Source organism: Arvicanthis niloticus, chromosome 12, assembly GCF_011762505.2.
Source record: "Arvicanthis niloticus isolate mArvNil1 chromosome 12, mArvNil1.pat.X, whole genome shotgun sequence".
NCBI classification, from domain to species: domain Eukaryota; kingdom Metazoa; phylum Chordata; class Mammalia; order Rodentia; family Muridae; genus Arvicanthis; species Arvicanthis niloticus.
This window is the reverse complement of record NC_047669.1, coordinates 72,891,771-72,912,792: the sequence shown is the minus strand read 5'-3', so window position 1 is coordinate 72,912,792 and position 21,022 is coordinate 72,891,771. Positions and strand designations below refer to the sequence as shown.

Here is a 21,022-nt window from a genome sequence, read left to right as displayed (position 1 = left end):
TTGTAGCATCAGAAACTTGAAAGCCCTTTGATGTAAGTTTACTGCCCTCCCCCCAACCCCAGCTCAGCAAAGGCTGTAAAGTGACTTATGCAGGTCCCCATGGTGTTCCCATGTTCCTTGAGCTATATTTACCTCTGGCCAGGAACACCGTGAATGCACCGATTAACATTTTATTGTGAGTCACTAAAGTCTTACAGAGAAGTAACAATACCAAATCCTAGTGACCTTGTTTTTATGTTGGTGACGTGGTTGACACTGTATTGCAGACTAATCCCTGGAACACACTGTTATGTGTCCCTGACAAGAGCGGGCACACAGAATGTGTCTGCTTATTGAGGAAGAAAATCTGTTGCCCTTGGAAGTAAGGTGAGTTGAAGAGAGAGGTTCCTTACAGTTAGTGCCTGGTCCAGCTAGTCCTATCAGCTCGGGATGACCAATCCTGTCTTCTCCTAAACTGTGAGCACGCAGCCTTTCCTGACTCATAACATGCTTTATGGTATGTACACAAGAATGCAGTGTCCCCTCTTATAATTTATGACCTCTGACCCCAACATCATAAACCTTGATGATAAGAGTGGATCTCTTTGCACCTGTATAGTGACCACGTCATTAACTAGGCCAGCAAGCTTGCCACAGAGCGACAGCTGTTGTAAACATAAGGCTCTGTGAGCCATGTGTTCTGTAGGAACTACTCAGGTCTGTCTGGTGGTGCAAAGGTGACCACAGATCACGTGTGAACGGTGGAGCCTCACCGGGTGTCCGTAAAACTTCACGGACACTGGAATTCCGATTCATTTTCATGTGGTTTGAAGTGTTACCTTTAAAATTTTTTATTTTTATTGATTTGAGTAGTGTTTGTGCCTGTTTGTATCTTTGCCGTGTGTGCAGGTACCTACAGAGTTTAGAAGAGGGTGTCAGATCTCCTAGAACTGGAGTTATAGGTGGTTGTGAGCCACCCTGTATGCATGCTGGAAACTAAAACCCGGGTCCTCTGGAAGAGCAGCTGGCCCCTAACTGCTGAGGCATATCCTCGGCCCTTATCTTTTGTTTGTTCCTTCAGCTCTTTAAAGATGTAAAAATGGTTGCGGACCCACAAGCTGGAGAAAAGCAGGGAATGAGTCTGGCCAGTGGATAAAGCCTGCAGTTACAGCTGTTCTACGGTAAGAGAGTGCCAGCAGGATATTCCATAGGTGATGGGCTTCTGATTAGAAATTAAAACTTCAAGATAGCACACGAATCAATCCTACCGACTAGTAGTTTATTTTACAAGGCAGACTGAGGCATTTCTTTGGGAGAAATATATATACAGGTATCTTTCTTATTCAAAATATTCTGGTCTTCTCAATAGGCAGGTCTCTTGCCTGTTGTGCACGTACTGAGCTGGGATGAAGGACCATCATCCACCATCCTGTTCTGCATCCTGTTCTGCCTCCATTTATCTTTTGTTTCCTTACACAGTTCTCAGCCCTCAACATTTCTCCACCTCCCAACACACACACACACACACACACACACACACACACACACACACACATACACACAATGTCAAATCTGCCCTGGAGACACATTTGAGGTTTCCATGGTCTCCACCACAGTCTAGATGTATTAACCAAAATAACTAGAAAAGATATAATTCAAAAATAATTGCACACACCTTTAATCCCAGCACTTGGGAGGCAGAGGCAGGCGGATTTCTGAGTTCGAGGCCAGCCTGATCTACAACGTGAGTCCAGGACAGTCAGGACTACACAGAGAAACCCTGTCTCGAAAAACCAAAAAAAATCTGTATCCTCCTGCGCTTTGGCACAGATAGACCTTTTTGAGGCACAGGCTCACTCAAGCCATAAATAGAAAGGACTTCAGACTTTTAACTGGCTTAACGTCATTGTCAATAACCACCGAGGCGGTCATGACAATGGTGAAGAGGGTTGTAAAACTGCTTTTCTTGTTCTTCTGGGCGTGGTGTGTGTGCCCTGTGAGATTGAGGCTAGCTTGTTCCACACATCCAGTCTGTTCCATATAGATGTTCCATGCCAGCCAGAGCTACATGGTAAGGCTCTGTCTCAAAAACTAAGTACCGACAACAAATATGCTCGTGTGTAGCTGTTTGAATCCTCAGTAGATGAATGTGTCCAGGTTAGCCCTTCACTCAGAGAATAAGCTTGGATAGCCCACCCCGCCCCCAACTTCTAGAAAATGATTGCTCTGACCTTGGGCTCCATGCTCCCCCTGACATTCTTGCCACCCTCGGCCCATTTGGCTGCCCTTTGGGGCTCAACCACAGCAGCCTCCTGCCTCAAGACAGCAGACCAGTCTCACCCCCAAAACAGTTTGTGATGGTTACACTTGGAACTAACCCCTCTCCACAAAATGGAGGGACTATAGTAGGGGTGCCTCCTTCATCTTTTTCTTTCTTGCAGTGCCAGGAATGGAACTCAAGGCCCTGGGCACCCTAGGCAAGCACTCACTACTGAGGCCTAGGCCCAGCCCTGTCCTTTTAACCTTTAATGTCCTCAACCCCACCAAGATGGCGGCTACACAGTGTCTAGTTAAAGAGGCTCCCCCTTCTCACTCTCTGCTTCTCACTAAGGGCACAGGGCCCAACAGAGGATGAGGTGGCTTTGCCAACAAGCCTGAGTCTCCTCCCACTATCAGGACAAGGCTGTGGGCCGGCTCCTCACAGTGGATCACATGGGCCTCTGTGTGGCACTGTGTGTGGGAGAAGAGCGAGCTGGACAGCCTTTCCTAAATGTTAAATCCTGCCAAAGGGCTTAAAAGGTACCATTGGGAAGCTGAGCAAGGGTGGCAGTCAGCTCAGGTGTGTTCCTGGGTGACATAGCTGGTGGCCCGCCCCGATACTGGGCCAAACAGTGTGACTCATTTGTGAACTGTGGTGTTTGTTCTCAGAGCTTTGAAGAACTAAGACATGAAACAGTAGGAGCTTCTTTCTTGCTGAAGTCTCCTGAGGACTCACCAGCTTTACTAAGTGCAACCTAAGAAAATACAAGTTTAGATAAAAATATTTTTAAGTATTTATTTATTATTTATTTATTTAGAGAGACAGGATCTCTCTACATGGCCCTGGCTCTCCTGGAACTCACTATGTAGACCAGGCTGGCCTCATACTCACAGAAATCCGCTGGCTTCTGCTTTTCAAGTACTGGGATAAAGGCTTGTGTCACCCTGCCTGGCTAAGACTTTTCAAAGTCAATACTTGATAGAAAACAGGCCAAAACAAAGAAGGCAAAGTGGTAAAGAGACGGGCAAAGAAGAAACACATACACTTCTTTCTTTCTTTCTTTCTTCCTTTCTTTCTGTTTTTGTTTTTTTGTTTTTTTGAGACAGGGTTTCTCTGTGTAGCCCTGGCTGTCCTGGAACTTACTCTGTAGACCAGGCTGGCCTGGAACTCAGAGATCTACCTGCCTCTGCCTCCCATGTGCTGGGAATAAAGGTGTGCGCCACCACCTGGCAGATAGACTTTTTTAAAAAGCTCAATATACAATCTTTTATTTCTAGATTAAAAAAAAAAGACTTAAATTATCAGGACAGTATTTACAAGATTCATCACCTCTATGTGTGTGAGGTGCCGGGGTGGGGCTTGGACATTCTAGGCAAACACTGAGCCCAGGGTAGTCACATTTCAGCCATCACACTGGACATGAAGGGGACATGAAGGGCCCTTCTTTGTGACAGGCTGTGATGCCTGGGACAACTCATTTTCCAGAGTGAAGGCAAGGACCCAGTCTTCTGACAGCCGGAGCAGCTAACACCAAAGAAAGCATCACCGGTTTGTAGCCATGTTGCCGGTAATGAGTAATTGTCTTTTTAGTGTTTAAGAGAAACCTTTTTTTTTTTTTTTTTTTTTTCTTTTTTCTGAGATATCTTTCTGTGGAATCCTTTTAGATACTTGTAGGATCCAGAAAACTCATAAAGAATAAACAGTCTGCCATCTCCCCCGGCCCCGGAGGCCTCCCGGAGGCAGATGTATCTGGGGCACTGGGGGTCTCTCAAAGCTGCCCGAAGCACTGTCCTCCTGGACAAGCAAAGACTGTGGCCTAGTTCATGGTGTTTGGAACACATCCTCGATCCTTTTCTGGAGAAGAAATGATTGACACGGAGTCCCAGGAATCATCCTTCGGTGAACTGTCCTTGTCCAAGGCCTCCAAGATGAATTGATCTGGGTCCTTTAAATACTAGAAAAGGGTAGAAGGCCAGCCGGTTACAAACAGTCATACACAAGGTCTCTACTTGTACTTGGTGTAGTCACATTAATCAGATACAACTTTACTTTGTCTGTCACTGACGACCACCACCACCAATCATGATTGTTACTGTTGTGATTCTGGGGGTCAAGCCGAGGTCTGGCGTATGGCAAGGGCACACTGTGCTGCTAACACATGCTCAGCCCTGATTTCCAGCACGTGCCTGACGCTCCCTTCACCCCTTGTCTCTATAATGGCGCAGGCCTAGGTGTAGCTCAGAGCAAGAATGCTTGTCTAGAAAGTACAGGGGCCTGGGCTCCATCCTCTGTTCATCTGATGAAAACTGTGAAGGGCAGAATGCAGGAAAGGTCAGAATCCCCACTGTCGTCGGCGTATACTTAGTGGGTTATGAACTTCAAAATATTTAAGAAATGTAACTACATTTTGGTGAGGGCACTTGCTGCCAAGCCTGAGCTTGGTTCCCAAGACCTCTACGATAAAAGGAGAGAACTCACAAGAGTTGTCTTCTGACCTACACACACACACACACACACACACACACACACACACACACACACACACACACGTGCCCGCACACACACCCTGTCCAGTAAAAGAAGTAGTCTTCAGCTTTCAGTCAGCTATGGCAGGATAAAGCAGGGAACATCCCTAAGTTTTAGCCTCTCCTTCCACCTGCACACAACCCTGGACACGTCTGGGTGGGGCTGGGGTCCTCACGGTGAAGATTGGTCTCACAGCCCTGAACTTTCTTTCCCTTTTGTCCTCGGCTATAAGCTCCTCAGGATTCTCAGGCTCTGCCTGCAGCTCTTAGAAGTGCTAACAGCCAACCGAAAGAGGAACAGAAGTCACGTGTGCACAGCATGAAACCCCAGACACAGAAGCGAAACCGCTCTCTCTCACTCTCACGTAACATCAGCAGCCTCTGGCAGTCCTTCACACTTTCCCAAGAAAGTACACCAAAACCTTAGATCTCTGCCCCAGAGCGACAACTGTGGTAACCCAGACCCAGTTCCTCTGAGGGCTGTACCCAAGAGGCAGGATGAACCCAGTAAAACCTCAAGAGCCACCCGGAACTGTTACTCTCTGGCAGTGTCAACCAGGGACACCTTTAACCCATCACCGCGGACTCTGACCTAACCCAACCTTCCTTTTACTACTTAGTTATTCTGGGTGAACGTACGTGTGTGGGCAGGTGCCCACATATGGAGGGCAGAGGACAACATGGCGTGTCAGTGCTCTCCTACCATGTGGTGCCAGGGTCATGAAGGGTCACTCACGAATCTGCGCACTGACCTCTTTTATTTCTTCTGGGATGTTTGGTGGAGCCTGAAACCAGTATTTCACCCGGCTTTGGTATTTGAGGAACAGGATGAAGCAGGCTCCCGTCAGCACCAGCAGCAATGCGAAGATGCTCACAGGGATCAGTATGAGTTGCTGCAGCCTGGTGGAGGCTAAAGATGACAGACGTGAGCAAGCCACAAGTGGCAGTCCATGCCTCATCTGCCTCTGCTGGGCCGTTTCCCTGTCCCAGGAAAACCCACAGGCCCCCTCTCCCCCCTTAATATGGGCTTAAACTAATAATTTTGTCTTGAAAATGTAAAACCTGAAATTTTCTATTCCAAAATCAAAAACTGCCCTGTCATAATACCACAAATGGGAAATTCCACATCCAAATGAATCTGATGGGCCCCAGTGCAAGCCCCAGTGCAAGCCCCAGTGCACTTGGAGTGGTGAGATAGCTCAGCAAGTAAAGGGACCTGCCTCTAAGCCTGCCAAGCTTGCATTTCATCCTGGAGACCCATGTGTGACAGCAGAGAGCAGTGTGAACATCCTCTGCCCTGTCACAATACCACAGAGTGTCCTCTGACTGCCACTCAGGTGTACTCACATACACGTTTGCACATGCACACACATGCATAGTAAGTAAGCAAAAAATGCAATAAAATTCTATAACAGTGTATTAAAAATATTATATAAAACCTCCTTCAGGCTATGCATGCAAGGTGTCTATGAAACATAAGGGAATTTTGTGTTCAGATTTAGGATTCATCCCTAAGACACCTCATTATATATATGCAAATATTTTAAAATCTGAAACAAGACAACCACAAATCTGACACACTCCTGGTCCCAAGTGTTGTGGAGGCTGCTCAGTCTAGTCTCTCAGCCCCTGCTGCTGCAGACAAGTACTTCCAGTCTCTGCCACGCCCACCGGCCATGCCACTGCATGCTGTCCTCAGCAGGTAACGGATAAATGAAGGTATGTCTTACCATCTGCTGTTGTTTCGTGACAAGATACATTGCTCAAAAGCCCGCCTGGTCGGATATTTTTGTTTTTCAAAATCAGTTGTGCCTCAGTCTGTAAACAATATATTCTGAATGGCTTCAGATCATCCAGCACAATGGAGTTGCTCTTGCAAGGGCCTTTAACCTGTATAGACAGCATCAGAGCCACACAGGTCAGACAGACAGACAGACAGACAGACAGACAGAGCCACGCAGCTTCTAGCTTTTCTAGTGACTCCTCAAATCCACAGTGAACACAACCAAATAGTAACAAGACTGTGGGGCTGTGAGGATCCACTAAGCCTCCTGAGGCAGCCAGAACATCACAAATCTTAATTTCTAGTATAGAGAGTTCTGTAAAACTAAAGCCCTGGGTTAGGGAGATGGTTTGGTGGGCACAGCATTTGCTGTGTGATCACAAGAAGCCGAGTTCATTCCCTCAGCACCTATGTAAAGTCCAGCTTGATGTTCCATCTCTTATCTCCATTACTGGGGAGCAGAGTCAGGCAATGGGGGGCAGAGACAGGCAGATCCTTGGAGCTTAGTGGCCAGCCAGTCTGGATGAGTGGTGAATTCTAGGTTCAGGGAGAGACTCTGTCTCAAAAAACTAAGGCAGAGGGCAACAGAGGAGGCCACCTGATGTTGCCCTTTGACCCCCGCCCCCACACAAGCATGGATGTGTGGGCCTGTGTGCAAGCCTACATGCACACACACACTCACTCACAGACAATAAAATAATCATCTGTGTCTTGGGTTAGACAACAGTAAAAGCATCCTGCAATGTCCCTTTAATTCCCAAACAGCTTCTGATCTGAAGTGAAATGTGCCAATCCCTTTATGGTTAAAAGGACACAGGTGTTTATATCTTCAGGCTATGTCAACTCTTCTGTTGGCCACACCTGTGTCATCGCTTAGACTGATCAAGGCACCTGCTGTGTCATGGTGTGCTTTGTTTTCTCTACTTGGAGGTATTAATCCTGGGATGCCTGTCTTCTTTCTCTCCAGCTGTCTCCCTCTAGTCCCATGTGGCCTCTTGCAAACAAGCAAACCCTTAACATTGCAAACCACTGTCATTCAGTCCACACCAGAAATGGCCCCAGGAGGGCTGACATCAAAGAGGAGAGGGAGGACACCTGGGCCTTGTCCTGGTGTTGCTCCCGTGGTGACAGTAACTGAAATGACGTCACAAATCTACTGCCATCTGGCAGGCCTAACTATCTAAATTGTTGGAAAAGAAACAGGTCCCTAGACCTCCCCAAGGTCCAGATACAGCAAAGCCATGGTAGACAGAGAACCAGCAAAGCCCATGAATGGAAGCAGACAGCAGGGCTGGATGACACCAAAAGGGTCAAATCCTTCTGGCAGAGGAGGGCTCAGGACAGCAAGGAGGGCTAAAACCAGCTCAGGGCTCAAGATCCAGGAGACACTGGCAACCCTAGTCTCCTGTCTCATATGGAAAATCTTTCTTCTGAGTAAGAAACTCTAGGGACTGTAGAGATGGCTCAGTGGTTAAGAGCACTGACTGCTCATCCAGAGGTCCTGAGTTCAATTCCCAGCAACTACATGGTGGCTCACAACCATCTGTAATGGTATCCTCTTCTGGTGTGTCTGAAGACAGCAACAGTGTACTCACACACATAAAATAAATCTTAAAACAACAACAACAAAAAAGAAACTCCAAAGAGAAAAAAAAAAAAAACATAAAGAAGAAAAGGGTCCTTGCCTGTTGGGTTCCTGTCTTTTCCCAGTAGTGGACAAGATACTGAAATGTTGCCCCCCCTCCCACATTAAAGGGAGGGGAGAAGTGTATGATGAGGGAGCCTTTTCCTGGGGTCACCGAGATGTTTTTTGGAGGTCCAACAGTAACTGAAATAGAATCACAAACAAAGACCTCACATGAGTGATGCACAAACACCCGTATACACTGTGCATGTCTATTAAACACAATACACATCCACATTGTGTGCACACACACATTTATACTTACACAAGCAATGGGCTGCACTCAGATGCCCATTCTGAATGCCATCTCTGAATAGGAGAACCTGCCGGGCTCTGGCAGGTGCAGGATCTGCCCTGCTGAAGCTGAAGGCCTCTGAGCTGGAATCTATTAGAGCTACATGGGAGTTGTTTCCTGGTCCCCATCAGGGAGGGGCACGCCTCAAGGAGTTTGGCCTTGCGAGAGGCATTCAAGATTGTTCTATCAGAGATGCTGTTTCTCAGCTGGGAGTCATCTGACTGCAAGCAAAGCTTTCATAATCACAGCAGACATCAGAATTCCAGAGAAACAGAACAGAAACTTAAGCTGGAGGCGAAGCTTTCATTCAGGGTGGAAAAGGTGTACAAGGTTTGAAATTTTCAGAGAAGTGGGTGGATCTGGAGATCGTCATGTTAAGTGAGGGACTGAACTCAGAGAGAAAAAGACACTGCATGTTCCACCTCATACGAGGGTCTCAGTCTATCGTGTTCATGTGTAACTAGACATGTTACATGTAAACAGGACAATGTGTAGGGTAGTATAACATTTACAGTATCATTGGGGTTTCTTTCACTGTTGACTTTTTGAGACAGGGTCTCTCGATATGTGTGGCTCTGTCTAGCTTGGAACTCACTCCATAGACCAGGCTGGCTTTGAACTCACAGACATCTGCCTGCCTCTACCTCCCAAGTGCTGTGATTAAAGGTGTGTGCCACCCTTAACCCCTAGCTCATGTTTAAATAAGCTGGCATTTTAATGGTTCTGGATTATTTGGGGGAATTTATTTATTCATTTATTAATTACTTAGCTTGCTGGGCAGTGGTGGCGCACGCCTTTAATCCCAGCACTTGGGAGGCAGAGGCAGGCAGATTTCTGAGTTTGAGGCCAGCCTGGTCTACAGAGTGAGTTCCAGGATAGCCAGGGCTACACAGAGAAACCCTGTCTCGAGAAACCAAAAAAAAAAAAATTTTACTTAGCTTTACTTTAAATTTTCTATTACATTTTGATGTTATAGTGGTAGAAACATAAAATCTGCCATGCTACCCAGGATTATACTTCTTAAAAAAAAAAAAGAAAAGAAAAGAAAAAAAAAAAACCCTAGCCAAAATACTGTAGCTGCTTACTACAGCATGAACTGTCTAGACAGTGGTCATGTCTGTTGTCTTATACTTTGAGCATGTGTGTGTATATATGGGGGCTCAGCAATGCAGCACCTGCCTGGGAGCTATCAGGTCCTTGCTTCCTAGTACCACAGCAAAGAAAACAAAAAATGGTTGTAACTGTCTTCCCATAAAACACTGCTTATGGGCTGGAGAGATGGCTCAGCGGTTAAGAACACCAACTGCTCTTCTAGAGGTCCTGAGTTCAATTCCCAGTAACCACATGGTGGCTCACAACCATCTGTAATGGGGTCTGATGCCCTCTTCTGGGGTGTCTGAAGAGAGCAATGGTATACTCATATACATAAATAAGTGTTTCTTTAAAAAACAAACAAACAAACAAACAAACAGTTTACAATAACAGGCGTGGGGTCAGATTTCGAGCCCTAGAGCCTGGGGCAGCATCAGCTTAAGGTCAGTCATCTCTGACAACCTTACCATTTGTCGTTGGCATAGGATGAGGGCCTAGGGTAGGGCCAAGGCCTAGGGTGGGTTCAGTAGTGATCACTGAAGAAGCACGCAGAGGAAACCTGGGACTGTGACCTTTTTTTTAAAGGTGTGTCTATTTTATCTCTCTGTGTGTGGGTGTGGGTGCCTGAGGAGGCCAGGATAGGGCCTGGAGCTGGAGTTTCAGGCAGTTGTGAGCTCTGCGATGTGGGTGCTGGGAACTGAACTCTGGCCCTCCTCAGGAGCCAACGGCTGAGTCGCCTCTCTAGCCCCTGTTAAGCTTTCTTCCCGAGTCCTCTTACCATTCTCGTAGTGTAGAAATGGATCCAGGTTCACCCAGTCGGAAGTGCGGTTTCCTCGCTTGGCTTGCACCCGCAGGAAGACTGAGAGTAAGCGTGAGAGTGGGCCCTTCAAGGGGTCCCCTTCTGTGAAGTCACACTTAGTCTCTGCGATGTCTGTACACTGCAACGAACGCCAGGTGCCATCGACGCTGGGAAAGAGGACAAGATCTCAATTCACAGAGTTCTGTCTTCACGTGTGACACTAAGGACACTAACTTCTCCATCTGAGCTGCTCACTCGCTACTCCTTTTGGCAAAGGTCAAACACAGAAACCCTTGACTAGATTACTTCCTGTGCCAGGCCTACTCAAGTGTTCAGTGCTCCCAGGATGTGCACAAGGTTAGGAGACCACCGGTATAGTCCATTTTAAAAATATGGGTTATTTGCCCCTCCCCGACAAAAGCCCCCATCTGGTATCTATTGAGAGTGAGTCTCCACTTCTCTTAAACCTGAAGCTCCGGTCAGCGGCAAGGGCTGAGGTACTGTCTGTCTCAAGAGGCACCCTCATCCTGAACGGAACCATACCGTAATATGGATACCTATGAACTACTGGTATCTCGAGGATGCCTTTATGGCAGCTCCATTCAGATATAGAATGTATCAGGTTTTCCCTCTAAAGCTTTAAAATGTTGTGTTTTATTTTTATGTGCATTCATGTCTTAGGATTAAAGGTGTGAGCCACCACCACTCTTCTCACAACAATTTTTAAGAATGTTTCTCGGAAGGCAGACTTGTGGGGGGACAAGGGTACAGAGGGTGAAAACAAGGTGATTTTGGCTGCATTTAAGTGAACGACGACGTGACCACAGTTCAAGCATGTGGTTCATCGAGCTCTACCAAATCAGCCGGCCTCAGCCTGACTGATAGGAGAGTCATCCCCACTTCAGTGCTGTAGCCAGAAGTGTTTCTGCCTCTTTATTCCCAGAATAAAGACTCAGAGATTGAATTATGTATGAGTAAGTGCCTAGGCCGCAAGCTTTCGCTAGTTTGTAACTTATATAACCGATTATTCTGTTCTGAGCCACATGGCTGGATACCTCTCCCATCTCCAGAGCCTCTGATGAATTCCCGGAGTTCCACCGTTTCCTACCAGAACTCCCACACATTTCTTCCTGCCTTTTGCTACAAGGCATCGGCTTTTTCACAGTGCAAGAGCCAAGAGATTCTCTCTACACTGTGCACGGGGTCATTCTGGACTTCTGTTTCAGAAATTCCCTAACGTGTTGTGTGAGAGAGTGCCGGGCATCTGTGCTGGTGAACCTGAACTGCTGACTTGACTCTCCTGTAGACTTGGCTTTGCTACTGTGACCTTCACAAAAAGCAAAGGGGGCACCTTCATTTACAATGGCAGTTCTGCTTGACCACAGACAAACACAGTTTTTAAGTCTTAGTCTCAAAAACTAAGGGGGCGGGGCTAAGGAAGGCACTCTGCCATGCTCCCTGGCTTCCACATGCCTATGTGCGTACATGCATGTGCATGTGTGTATGTGTGTGAGAGAGGCTTACACACATGCACCTACCCACCCCACAGACAAACAAACAAACAAACAACCCTAGAGTCAAACAAGTTAGTCTGTAACACAAAGCTCTGTGGGAGTCTTTTTAACAAGCTCAGAGTACGATGACACAGGCCTTGGGTATCAGCTACTCCTGGAGGCTGAGGCAGGAGGATGTCCAGCTCCAGGGCTCTCTGAGTCAACATGTCTCAAAAACAAACAGGTTTTGTTTATTACCATGTACCCAGTGATTTCAGCTTCATCTTCAACTAACTTATGTGACCAAAAAACCAAAACCAAAACCATTTAACTGAGCAGTTCCTTCGTGAATACTTCTTTGCAAATCAAGTGGTGGCCAGCCATGGAGAACACGGAGGTGAGAGGCAGAACAAAGGGTGCGAACACCACGTTATTCAGAACAGAAAACCACGTGAGAAACTGAGGGTTCACTGTAGTCTGCTGAACAAATTCCTCAGTAGGCTCAGTTTGGATTTTTTTTTTTTTTTTTTTTTTTGAGACAGGGTTTCTCTGTGTAATCCTGGCTGTCCTGGAACTCACTCTGTAGACCAGGCTGGCCTCGAACCCAGAGATCCGCCTGCCTCTGCCTCCCAAGTGCTGGGATTAAAGGCATGCGCCACCACTGCCCAGCTCAGTTTGGACTTTTTAAACCTGAAAGCTGCTTCTTGCCTTTCCAGGGCAGAAGGGAACCCTCGATTTGTACAGAGAAAGGGGTTAACTTTCCCCAGCAGCCAGTGTTGAAGCCAGCTTAAATTAAATCCACCTCTGATGAGCAGGCGGTCATGAAATCTCTGTCCTTGAAGCTTTTAAGTGCAGAGGAGGTCCCACCCACAACAGCCCTGCTGAAAGCCCGGGTCAGGATCTGACTCCGGGCTTCCATCCGACCTCCCCAGCAGGACCCGGCAAGGACACCGCACAGCGTCGTCCACTTACTATCTATACTCCACCTGGTACACCACTGGTCTCGTGTCGTTGCTGGAAGGCGACGGCTCCCAAGTTAGAATCTGCTCGTCATTGTACAGGTGAAGCTTTGGGTTCAGAGGAGCAGCAAGCTGGGAAAGGGGGTCTTGAGAGGGACAGGGAACCAGAGGAGGAACAGGCAGGGCGGGAGAGAGGGGGACAATTCAGAAAATACTGAATCACAAAAATACGTTTCTGTGCCTGTGATCAAAGCTATTTCATCAACACAGCTCTGGGTGCAGTTTGGTTCTGGGACGGGAGCAGCTGTTCTCCCTGACACACCCCCTGGGCCTGAGTGTGAAGATGACACTATGGGAGGCATGTTTTAGGGTAGCCTCTAGGTCATGGTAACCACAGCCTGACCATACTGTGTTCCCACTTCTACCATGAGTGGCACTGGACTGTGGGCTGCCCAAGACTCTATCTTTCTATAGGAATAACCCTAACCCTAACCAATAATAGAACATCCCATAGAGTGAGCGTCTACTAGGTCCAGATAGAGTACCAAGGTGGCCCTGCATATGTGTGTTGATGCAGATGCCCCAAATCAGATAGGCATCTCCCAAAGGCACTTGACAGGTGGGCAAGAGTGGACATCATTTGCTCCTCAAAACCTCTCAGCATTTCATCACTGAGATCTGGATAACGCTCTGCATCCCAGGTTCGAAGCCACAGAGGAAAGGTGCACTTTTAACTTGCCTCCCGGCTCTGAGAGCCACAAGTCACAAAAGAACGTATTCCCTTGAGGTAGAAGATTCCCCTAAGAGACCAAGGCAGATACTCTATGGGCTAGGCTAGAGACGGAAAACCCTGCAACCTTCCCTCAAAAGAGAAATCGTCGTAACACTTTCTCTGATGGAAAGATTAATGAGAACTACTCAGAAGGTGGAAAGAAAAACATGCCGCTCCAGAATTCAAAGCAGGAAACCCAAACCACATGTTTTCAGAGAGCCCTTCCAAGCCTGAAAGGTGCAGAGGAGCCTCCAGCCCCTGAGGCATGGCAGACCCACACCAGGCTGCAGCCACCTGTCTATGAACTGACTGCCCAGCGCCTTCACCTCTGGGAGCTCCGGCTGCTCAACACCGGGGAGCATTCACACAGGCCTCAGGGGGATGGGGGGGGGCAAGCCAGATCTGCAAAGCAGCAAGGCAGAGGACAGGCGTGGTCAGCTCACTGAGGGCTTAGCGGAAGCCAGGGAAGCCAGGCGCCCATCAACAAATCTCAGAGACAGCTTTTCCTGCACTGGGTTTCTGTCCCTGATGTCCCCAAACACAAGAGCTCTTACCAACCAAGAGCTCTTACCATCTCATTTACTTCACTACATTTATTGTCACTCTGAGGTCAGATGTGTGAAGCAGGCCTAGGGTGGAGATGGCAGCGGCGGGGGTGGGGGTGGATGGGGGGTGGGGGTGCTGTTCCTTCTGGAGTGGCCCGAGAGAAAACCCTGGGGCTCCTCCCTCTTTGTGCTCTGGAAGCTATAGGCTTTCTCTGTCAGTGCTGGGCCCAGTCAGCCTTGTGTTGCCCTCTCTCTGGTTCTCTTTCATGGCTCCCTATTGTTCAAGGACCCTGGCAGTGACCGTGAGTCCATGGAGATCAGAGTCCAGATCATCTCCTCAGTCAGGATCTTCAACTCAGTCATAGCCACAAAGACCCTTTTGTCAGATCACATATCCCCAAGGTCCAGGGATCAGTGCCTGGGCATCTTTTAAAGGATGTTATTCTGCCTGACACACTTCCCCTCCCCATCTCTCACATCTCTGGAGGAACCAGAAGGAATATTTTCTTCCTCTGCTGGGTCCCTATCCTCACAATCTAAGCATCCTCTAAGAGAGGGACCCCAAGGGACCTGGTGAGAAAGAACCTCACTTAACCACATGTGGAAGAGGAAAGCTATCCAGTTCTCAGATACAAAAGAAACTCAGGACCAATGGCTAACTGTAGTGCCTATTAGCACACCAAGTGTCTGCGGCCTCAAGGCCCACTCAGGCCCTGTGGATCCCCTGAGCTCCTCTCACCCGACCCCCATCCTAAACTCCAGCTCACTGGCTTCTGGCTTCCAGGGGGGCCCCCAGCTTCTCATTCCTAGGTAATCTGACATTTGAGCTATGCGATTTCTTGGGCCCCTTTTGCCTTCCTCGCTGTCTGTCTCCTCCTCTCTTCACGGCCTGGTCCAGTCTGCTGGCCGTGTCACTACTACTTTCCCTGTTCGGACTCGTCCAGACGCCTCTGGCTGTACTCTCCCTCGGATCTCCTTTACCTCAACCACACCTTGGAGCCTTTTTGTCTTCGCCTTACGCACAAGTCAGGGCTGGGGACAGGGGTGGAGCTCAGTGGCACACACTTGCCTAGTGGCTTAAAGCCCTGGGTTGGATGCCCAACACTTAAACACAAACAACAAAAAGTTGACTTGGCAAGAGGGAGTTCGCAGGCTGGCTATAAGGAAAGCCTCACACAGTGCGGCTTTGTCTCCACCGAGAGTTTCTCTGGAACTTAACTAATCTTATTCTCTGAAGAAGAGTCTCTGAACTGTGGACTCCACAGGGAAGTGCCAGAGACTGTCTGCAGACCATAAAGCACTTTACCAGACAGCCCTCTTCACATTCTGGATGGCCTGTTCTGGAACCTCACCCTCTCTGCCCCTGGGAAACAGCACACACCGTACTTGGAACCTTGCTTTGCTGCGCCCTCTCCAGGGACAGCTGCTGTCTGTCCAGACTGACCCTGGGGCAAACACCGGCTCATCTCTATTGTCATGCTCTGATTTACTCCAGAGTGTGCTTCGCACTGGAGGCTGATGACCTTGGGTTCCCTGTTTGCCTCTGGATGAGGCATCTGGGTCTCCATAGAGGGGCCGGTCACAGTGTGCGCTCCATCTGAGTACACTGCAGCTGTCTTCAGACACACACTAGAAGAGGGCATCAGATCACATCACAGATGGTTGTGAGCCACAGTGTGGTTGCTGAGAATTGAGCTCAGGACCTCTGCCAGGGCCGTCAGTGCTCTTACCCACTGAGCCATCTCTCCAGCCCAATACAGTCTTTCTGAGGAAGGAGTCAGTTCGTGTGCTGTGTAGGTGTGTCCTGCCACCCCAGGCTCTGCTCCTTTTTGTTGTTGTTGACAGCTGCCCATCAGTCTCTCCTCAGCACCACACTTTGAAAAGCTGAGGTGCTGTGGGATTCAGCTGTGGGATTCTCTGGGCCTGGAACAGCTGGCTCAGAAGATGTGGAGAATGAGCATTTCGCTGACAGACAGCTGTCAACCATGGGGAAAAAAAAAGGAATAAGCCGGGCGGTGGTGGCGCATGCCTTTAATCCCGGTACTTGGGAGGCAGAGGCAGGCGGATTTCTGAGTTCTGAGTTCGAGGCCAGCCTGGTCTACAGAGTGAGTTCCAGGACAGCCAGGGCTACACAGAGAAACCCTGTCTCGAAAAACAAAAACAAAACAAAATAAAACAAAACAAAACAAAAATACCCATGTAAGGCCCGGGCATTCTCTTCCTTGCTTGCTTTGTGTATGGCTCATGGTTTTGTGCTGACCTCTGGATGGCTCTAAAAACTCCTGATATTTTTGTGTCACTGAGACCAGTCTACCTGCCAGTAGTTTGGCTCATGACTGCAGTGGATCTCCGTCCATGCTAACGGGGAAGGGAGGCATGTGGAAAGGCTGCCATTGGCAGCTGAGTGTGTGTGGCTGCACACCTAACCTGTTCTTAAGAACCGGTCAAGTCTCAAGTATCTAGACCCCAGCACACCTCGTTGAAGCATGAAGGGCAGGGAGGAAGGACCTGTGACGGAGGTGCAGGGAGCATGTTCAAGCAGATGACGCCCAGCTCTTATCTTGAGTGGCTGGTGACTCAGAGGCCACTGGGACAGGGAGAAAGGAGAAGCTTTGCTCACTCCCCTAGGGTCTGGGAGCTTTTGCCTGTAGGAGGTGCAATGTCTTTGAAGACCTGGTGTCCACCCACAGGGGGCCAAGTTACTTTCCTATTGTTGCTGCAATAGGAAAGCAATAGCATGACCAAAATATCAGTGGCTGAAAACAATAAACATTATCTCACAGAGCTCTGGCCAGAGAGCGGCAGGTGTTTCGAGGGCAAAGGTCATGGTCCTAGGAGCTGCAGGTGGAAGAACACGACCCGCCTAGATTCTACTGAAACAATCTCCCTCCTGATTATACCGCCAGTAACCCAGATATGCCAAAATAGACTGACAGTTTTAAGATCATCTGACTAGGAACCTGCCACTTCTCATAGAACCTAACAGTCACAGGACACAGGCATCTTGAAGAAGAAGGCGTGCTAATCTGTGACAGGCAGAGCCACTGAATACTGTGCCAGCCGGAGACCACCGCAAGCAGCCTCTGGAACCAGCCATCATTACCTGCAAGGCAGCCATGGGAATCGGGAACTAAGAAACAGTCACATCTTAAATGTGACATCTTTACTTAATGTGTGTGTGTGCGATAGAGATAGAGAGAGAGAGAGAGAGAGAGAGAGAGAGAATGACTTGTGGAAGTCGGTTCTCTCCTGCTACCTTGCAGATCCTAGATTTCAGAGTTAAGTCACTAGCCTTGGCAGCAAGCATCTGCCCCACCATCAATAAACAAACAAACAAACAAAAACAAGACAGACTATACTGTCTGGTTTTGCCTTTCACTTATTTTTTTTTAAGATCTATTCATTATTTGTATTTACGTGTATGTGTGTGTGGCTGCATGTGGCTATCAGGTGCCACCAAAGGCAGACAGCATCTGAATTGGTAGCTGTGAACTGCCTGACGTGGGTGCTGGGAAATGAACCTGGGCCTCTGCAGGAGCAGTGAGTGCCCTTAGCTGCCATCTCCTCAACTCTGCTTTTCACTTCCGATCTTGGGTTTGCCTCTCACAACTCTATGGGAAGGAGTTTCGTTATTTATGGAGACCCAGGTGTGGGCTTGCGGGATCCAGTGGCTGGAGGCGGGATTCCAGACGAGGCCCTTTACCCATTATTCTGTTCCCAGGAAGCTCTGTCAGTGCCACCAACAGCAAATGCTGTGGCCCTATGTGAGTCTCCTTATTGTTAGGGGCTGACATGTCCCCCACAGGCTCACTGGTTTTCCAGTCTCTGAGGCTATTTTGAGGGCTGTGGAGCCTATAAGTGCAGAGCCTGCATGGAAGGAACAGATCCAGTGAAGACAGGCCTTTAAAGGTTATACCCACTCCCTGGTTCTAGCCTCTCTCTCTGCCTCTGGTCGGCCTCTCGTGAATCATGCCTGACACCAATGACCTCACCCCCAACAACTTAAATGTGACAGGGAAATCAACAGTCCTCACCCCTCAGTCAGAGCCAGGAAGTTAGTCTTTTTAGTAAATCCCCAGCAGCAAGAGGTATTGTTTTGTTTTCCCTAGATCATTTGTCTCTTCCTGGGAGTAAAATATGAAGATAAAAAGAGAGAAAATATACACACAGCCCTTAGCACCTTGTCTCAATAAATGGGAGGCAGGATTATCACCTATCCAACTACAAGACATTTCACCCGAAGAGACAACACCCAAACAGGAAACTCCCTAACACTCATTGTTTTGGACCTTCCTTCAAGTACACACACACACACACACACACACACACACACACACAAGCACACACAGAGACAGACACACACAGAGACACACAGACACACACACAGATACGTACAGGCACAGACACACACACAGACACACACACACACAGACACACACACACACACACACACACACACACACACACACACACACACACGGCTACTCCACTGTACAATGAGCAGCCTTGACTACAAGCTAAGCCTTGATCCTTCCATGCAGGTGACTGAGTAACTAAAGGATCTCATGCTGTTACGTTTTTTAATTTGTTTTTGTTTTGTTTTTCTGGTCTACAGCAAAAGGCTGCCACCTAACAAAGCAACAAAGAGTAATTACAGACTGTTTGGGGTACAGTATTGTTATGCTATCCTTGACTCCCTGGAAGGGTTTGATATTGTAAACTTTCCTTTCAAAGCCTTGTTTCGGGGCAGGGTGGGGGGCTGTAGCGATGGCCCCGTGGTTGAGAGCACTTGCTACTCTACCAGAGTTCTAGCCCTCACATGGCAGCTCACAACTATTTATAGCTCCAGTTCTGGGAGCTCTGATGGCCTCGTTTGGTCTCCAAATGAAGAGGTGCACAGACATACATGCAGGCAAAACACCCATATGTTGTTAAAAGCAACCTTACGATTCCTGAGGGTCATTCATAACCTATGGAACAGTATGGGAGTCTTCTCATTACCCGTTGGCCGCAAGAACAGTTAATATTTTCACTTTGCATTGTGACTAAAAAGGGTTCCTTTTAAACATATCCTAGTAAGATTTTTCTTTTCATAAAAGTGTGAAAATTTTGCATTATTGTTTGAGTGACATGAGAGTCTAAGAGATTTACAAAAGGCTACCATTTTAAAAATATCTAAGGATCCAATTTGTTGTTAATGAGCCACAGACCATGACTTCTGTGGAAAATAATAAAAGTTAATCATTAGAAAAATGTTTGTTGTAAAGTTTCTAAATATGTCTAGCAACTTCTGAACTCAGAGTTCACAGACATCTCAGACAAATGCAGGCTCCCCTCCAAAGGAGACCTGACTGTGTGTGTGGGTGTGTTAGACACAAATTGCTCAAGGCAAAATGGGGAACATCAGAGTCGGGGTTTAAAGCATTTGTCTGACTCTAGGAGAAAAAGTTAACCGTGTAACCAGTACGTCCGCCTGTGCACCTCTGCCCCCCAAAAGAAAGGGAACTTCAGGGCCTTTGCACAGATGCTGACAGGGGACCAACCCCTCAACACCACTTCCAATGGGGGAGAACTTCCCAATTCGTAGGCTTATTTAACTAATGGCCAAACTTAAAAACAACAACAACAACAAGAAGAAGAACATCAAAAAACCAAGACCCACTGCGGGTAGCCCAAGCTGGCCCGGCCAGAAACTTCAGGGCCCTTCTTTCTCATTCTGAGTTCTGTGTTTTCACAAGGGTGCACCCCAGACTCACTGTAGACTCCAGATACCCAAGCTTTGATATGATCTCTGCAAGGGAAAGAACCCAGCAAAACATAATTATATAGGAAGAATGTTCTTGGCCAGTGATGTCTTTCTTTTGTTGGTTTTGATGACTGGTTCATAAATACAGTCAGGTGGTGACAAAGGTGGGAAGTTGAACAACAACGGGAAAGGGCTGTGTAGGCAGAGTAGGGTAGAGCTGGTATTAAAAGTGTGGCTCAGCTGACCCCCTGTCCCCATACACTGGAGGGGACACAGGCATTTCTGCTCCCGGTCTACAAGATTCTGAGGAATTGAGTACCAGGATTTTATAAGCCGCCCAGACAAACACTGGTCCTGCCCTTCAGCTGATCTTTCTGGCACCAAGCAGCCAACGACGAACAGGACTCTCCAGCTCCAGGCCTGGAATTCCCCGTCAGGTCCATGCCACACTCACTGCAGCTCCCTCTTGCAGACTCCTCCGGGTCGGTTCCCCCGCCCGATCGCGGTCGCCCGCAGATCGGGAAGCGCTGCAGATCCCCCACCCTGCACCGGGTGCAGGCTCCCGGCGGCACCCACGCGACTCCCGTGGAAGCCCAGGGAGTCGGGGTGTCTCCTGGATCGCGCTTACCTGGCAGGGACACCGCAGCGCCGAGCCCACAGAGCAGCAGCGACGGCAGCCACAGTGGCGGAGGCCGCATGGCCCGGGCGGCCCGGGACCGCGGGGTGGACGCCGCTCAGACTAGCACCGCAGCGGCCATGGCGAGCCGAGCGCCCGCCTCTTCCCAGCCTGGCCGCAGAGCGGCGCCGCCCCGCCCCGCCCCTCCCGGCCACGCCCCCACCGAGTCCGGTCACGCCCTCGCCGGACCGCGGGACTTTCCCCGGTGTTCCCGGGAACCGCGGCCCCCGCAGCCCAGCACCCTGCCGCGGTGACCCCGGCCGCACCCCGCCGAGCCGACCTCCAAGGCGTGGCCAGGGACCTCTAGGACCATCTTTCCGGAGAGACCCGCGGACACCCAGCCTCACCCTACCCCACCCCACCTCCGACTCCCGCCACGCACGATTTAAGGACCTGCTCATTTTGAATTCTGTT

The 21,022-nt window shown here is 48.8% G+C and overlaps 1 protein-coding gene across 1 annotated transcript; it reads right to left on the bottom strand.

Annotated features, from left to right (window-relative positions):
- Nucleotides 1-1,237: 1,237 nt before the first annotated feature.
- Ifngr2 (interferon gamma receptor 2) lies at nucleotides 1,238-20,733 on the bottom strand. Its single transcript, XM_034515780.2, has 7 exons — nucleotides 20,561-20,733; nucleotides 12,883-13,015; nucleotides 10,397-10,584; nucleotides 8,233-8,375; nucleotides 6,495-6,654; nucleotides 5,517-5,674; nucleotides 1,238-4,193 (listed from the first exon to the last, which is right to left on the bottom strand). The coding sequence occupies exons 1-7, from the start codon at nucleotides 20,628-20,630 to the stop codon at nucleotides 4,056-4,058; spliced, it is 990 nt and encodes a 329-aa protein (XP_034371671.1). The 5' UTR covers nucleotides 20,631-20,733; the 3' UTR covers nucleotides 1,238-4,055.
- Between the last annotated feature and the right edge of the window lie 289 nt (nucleotides 20,734-21,022).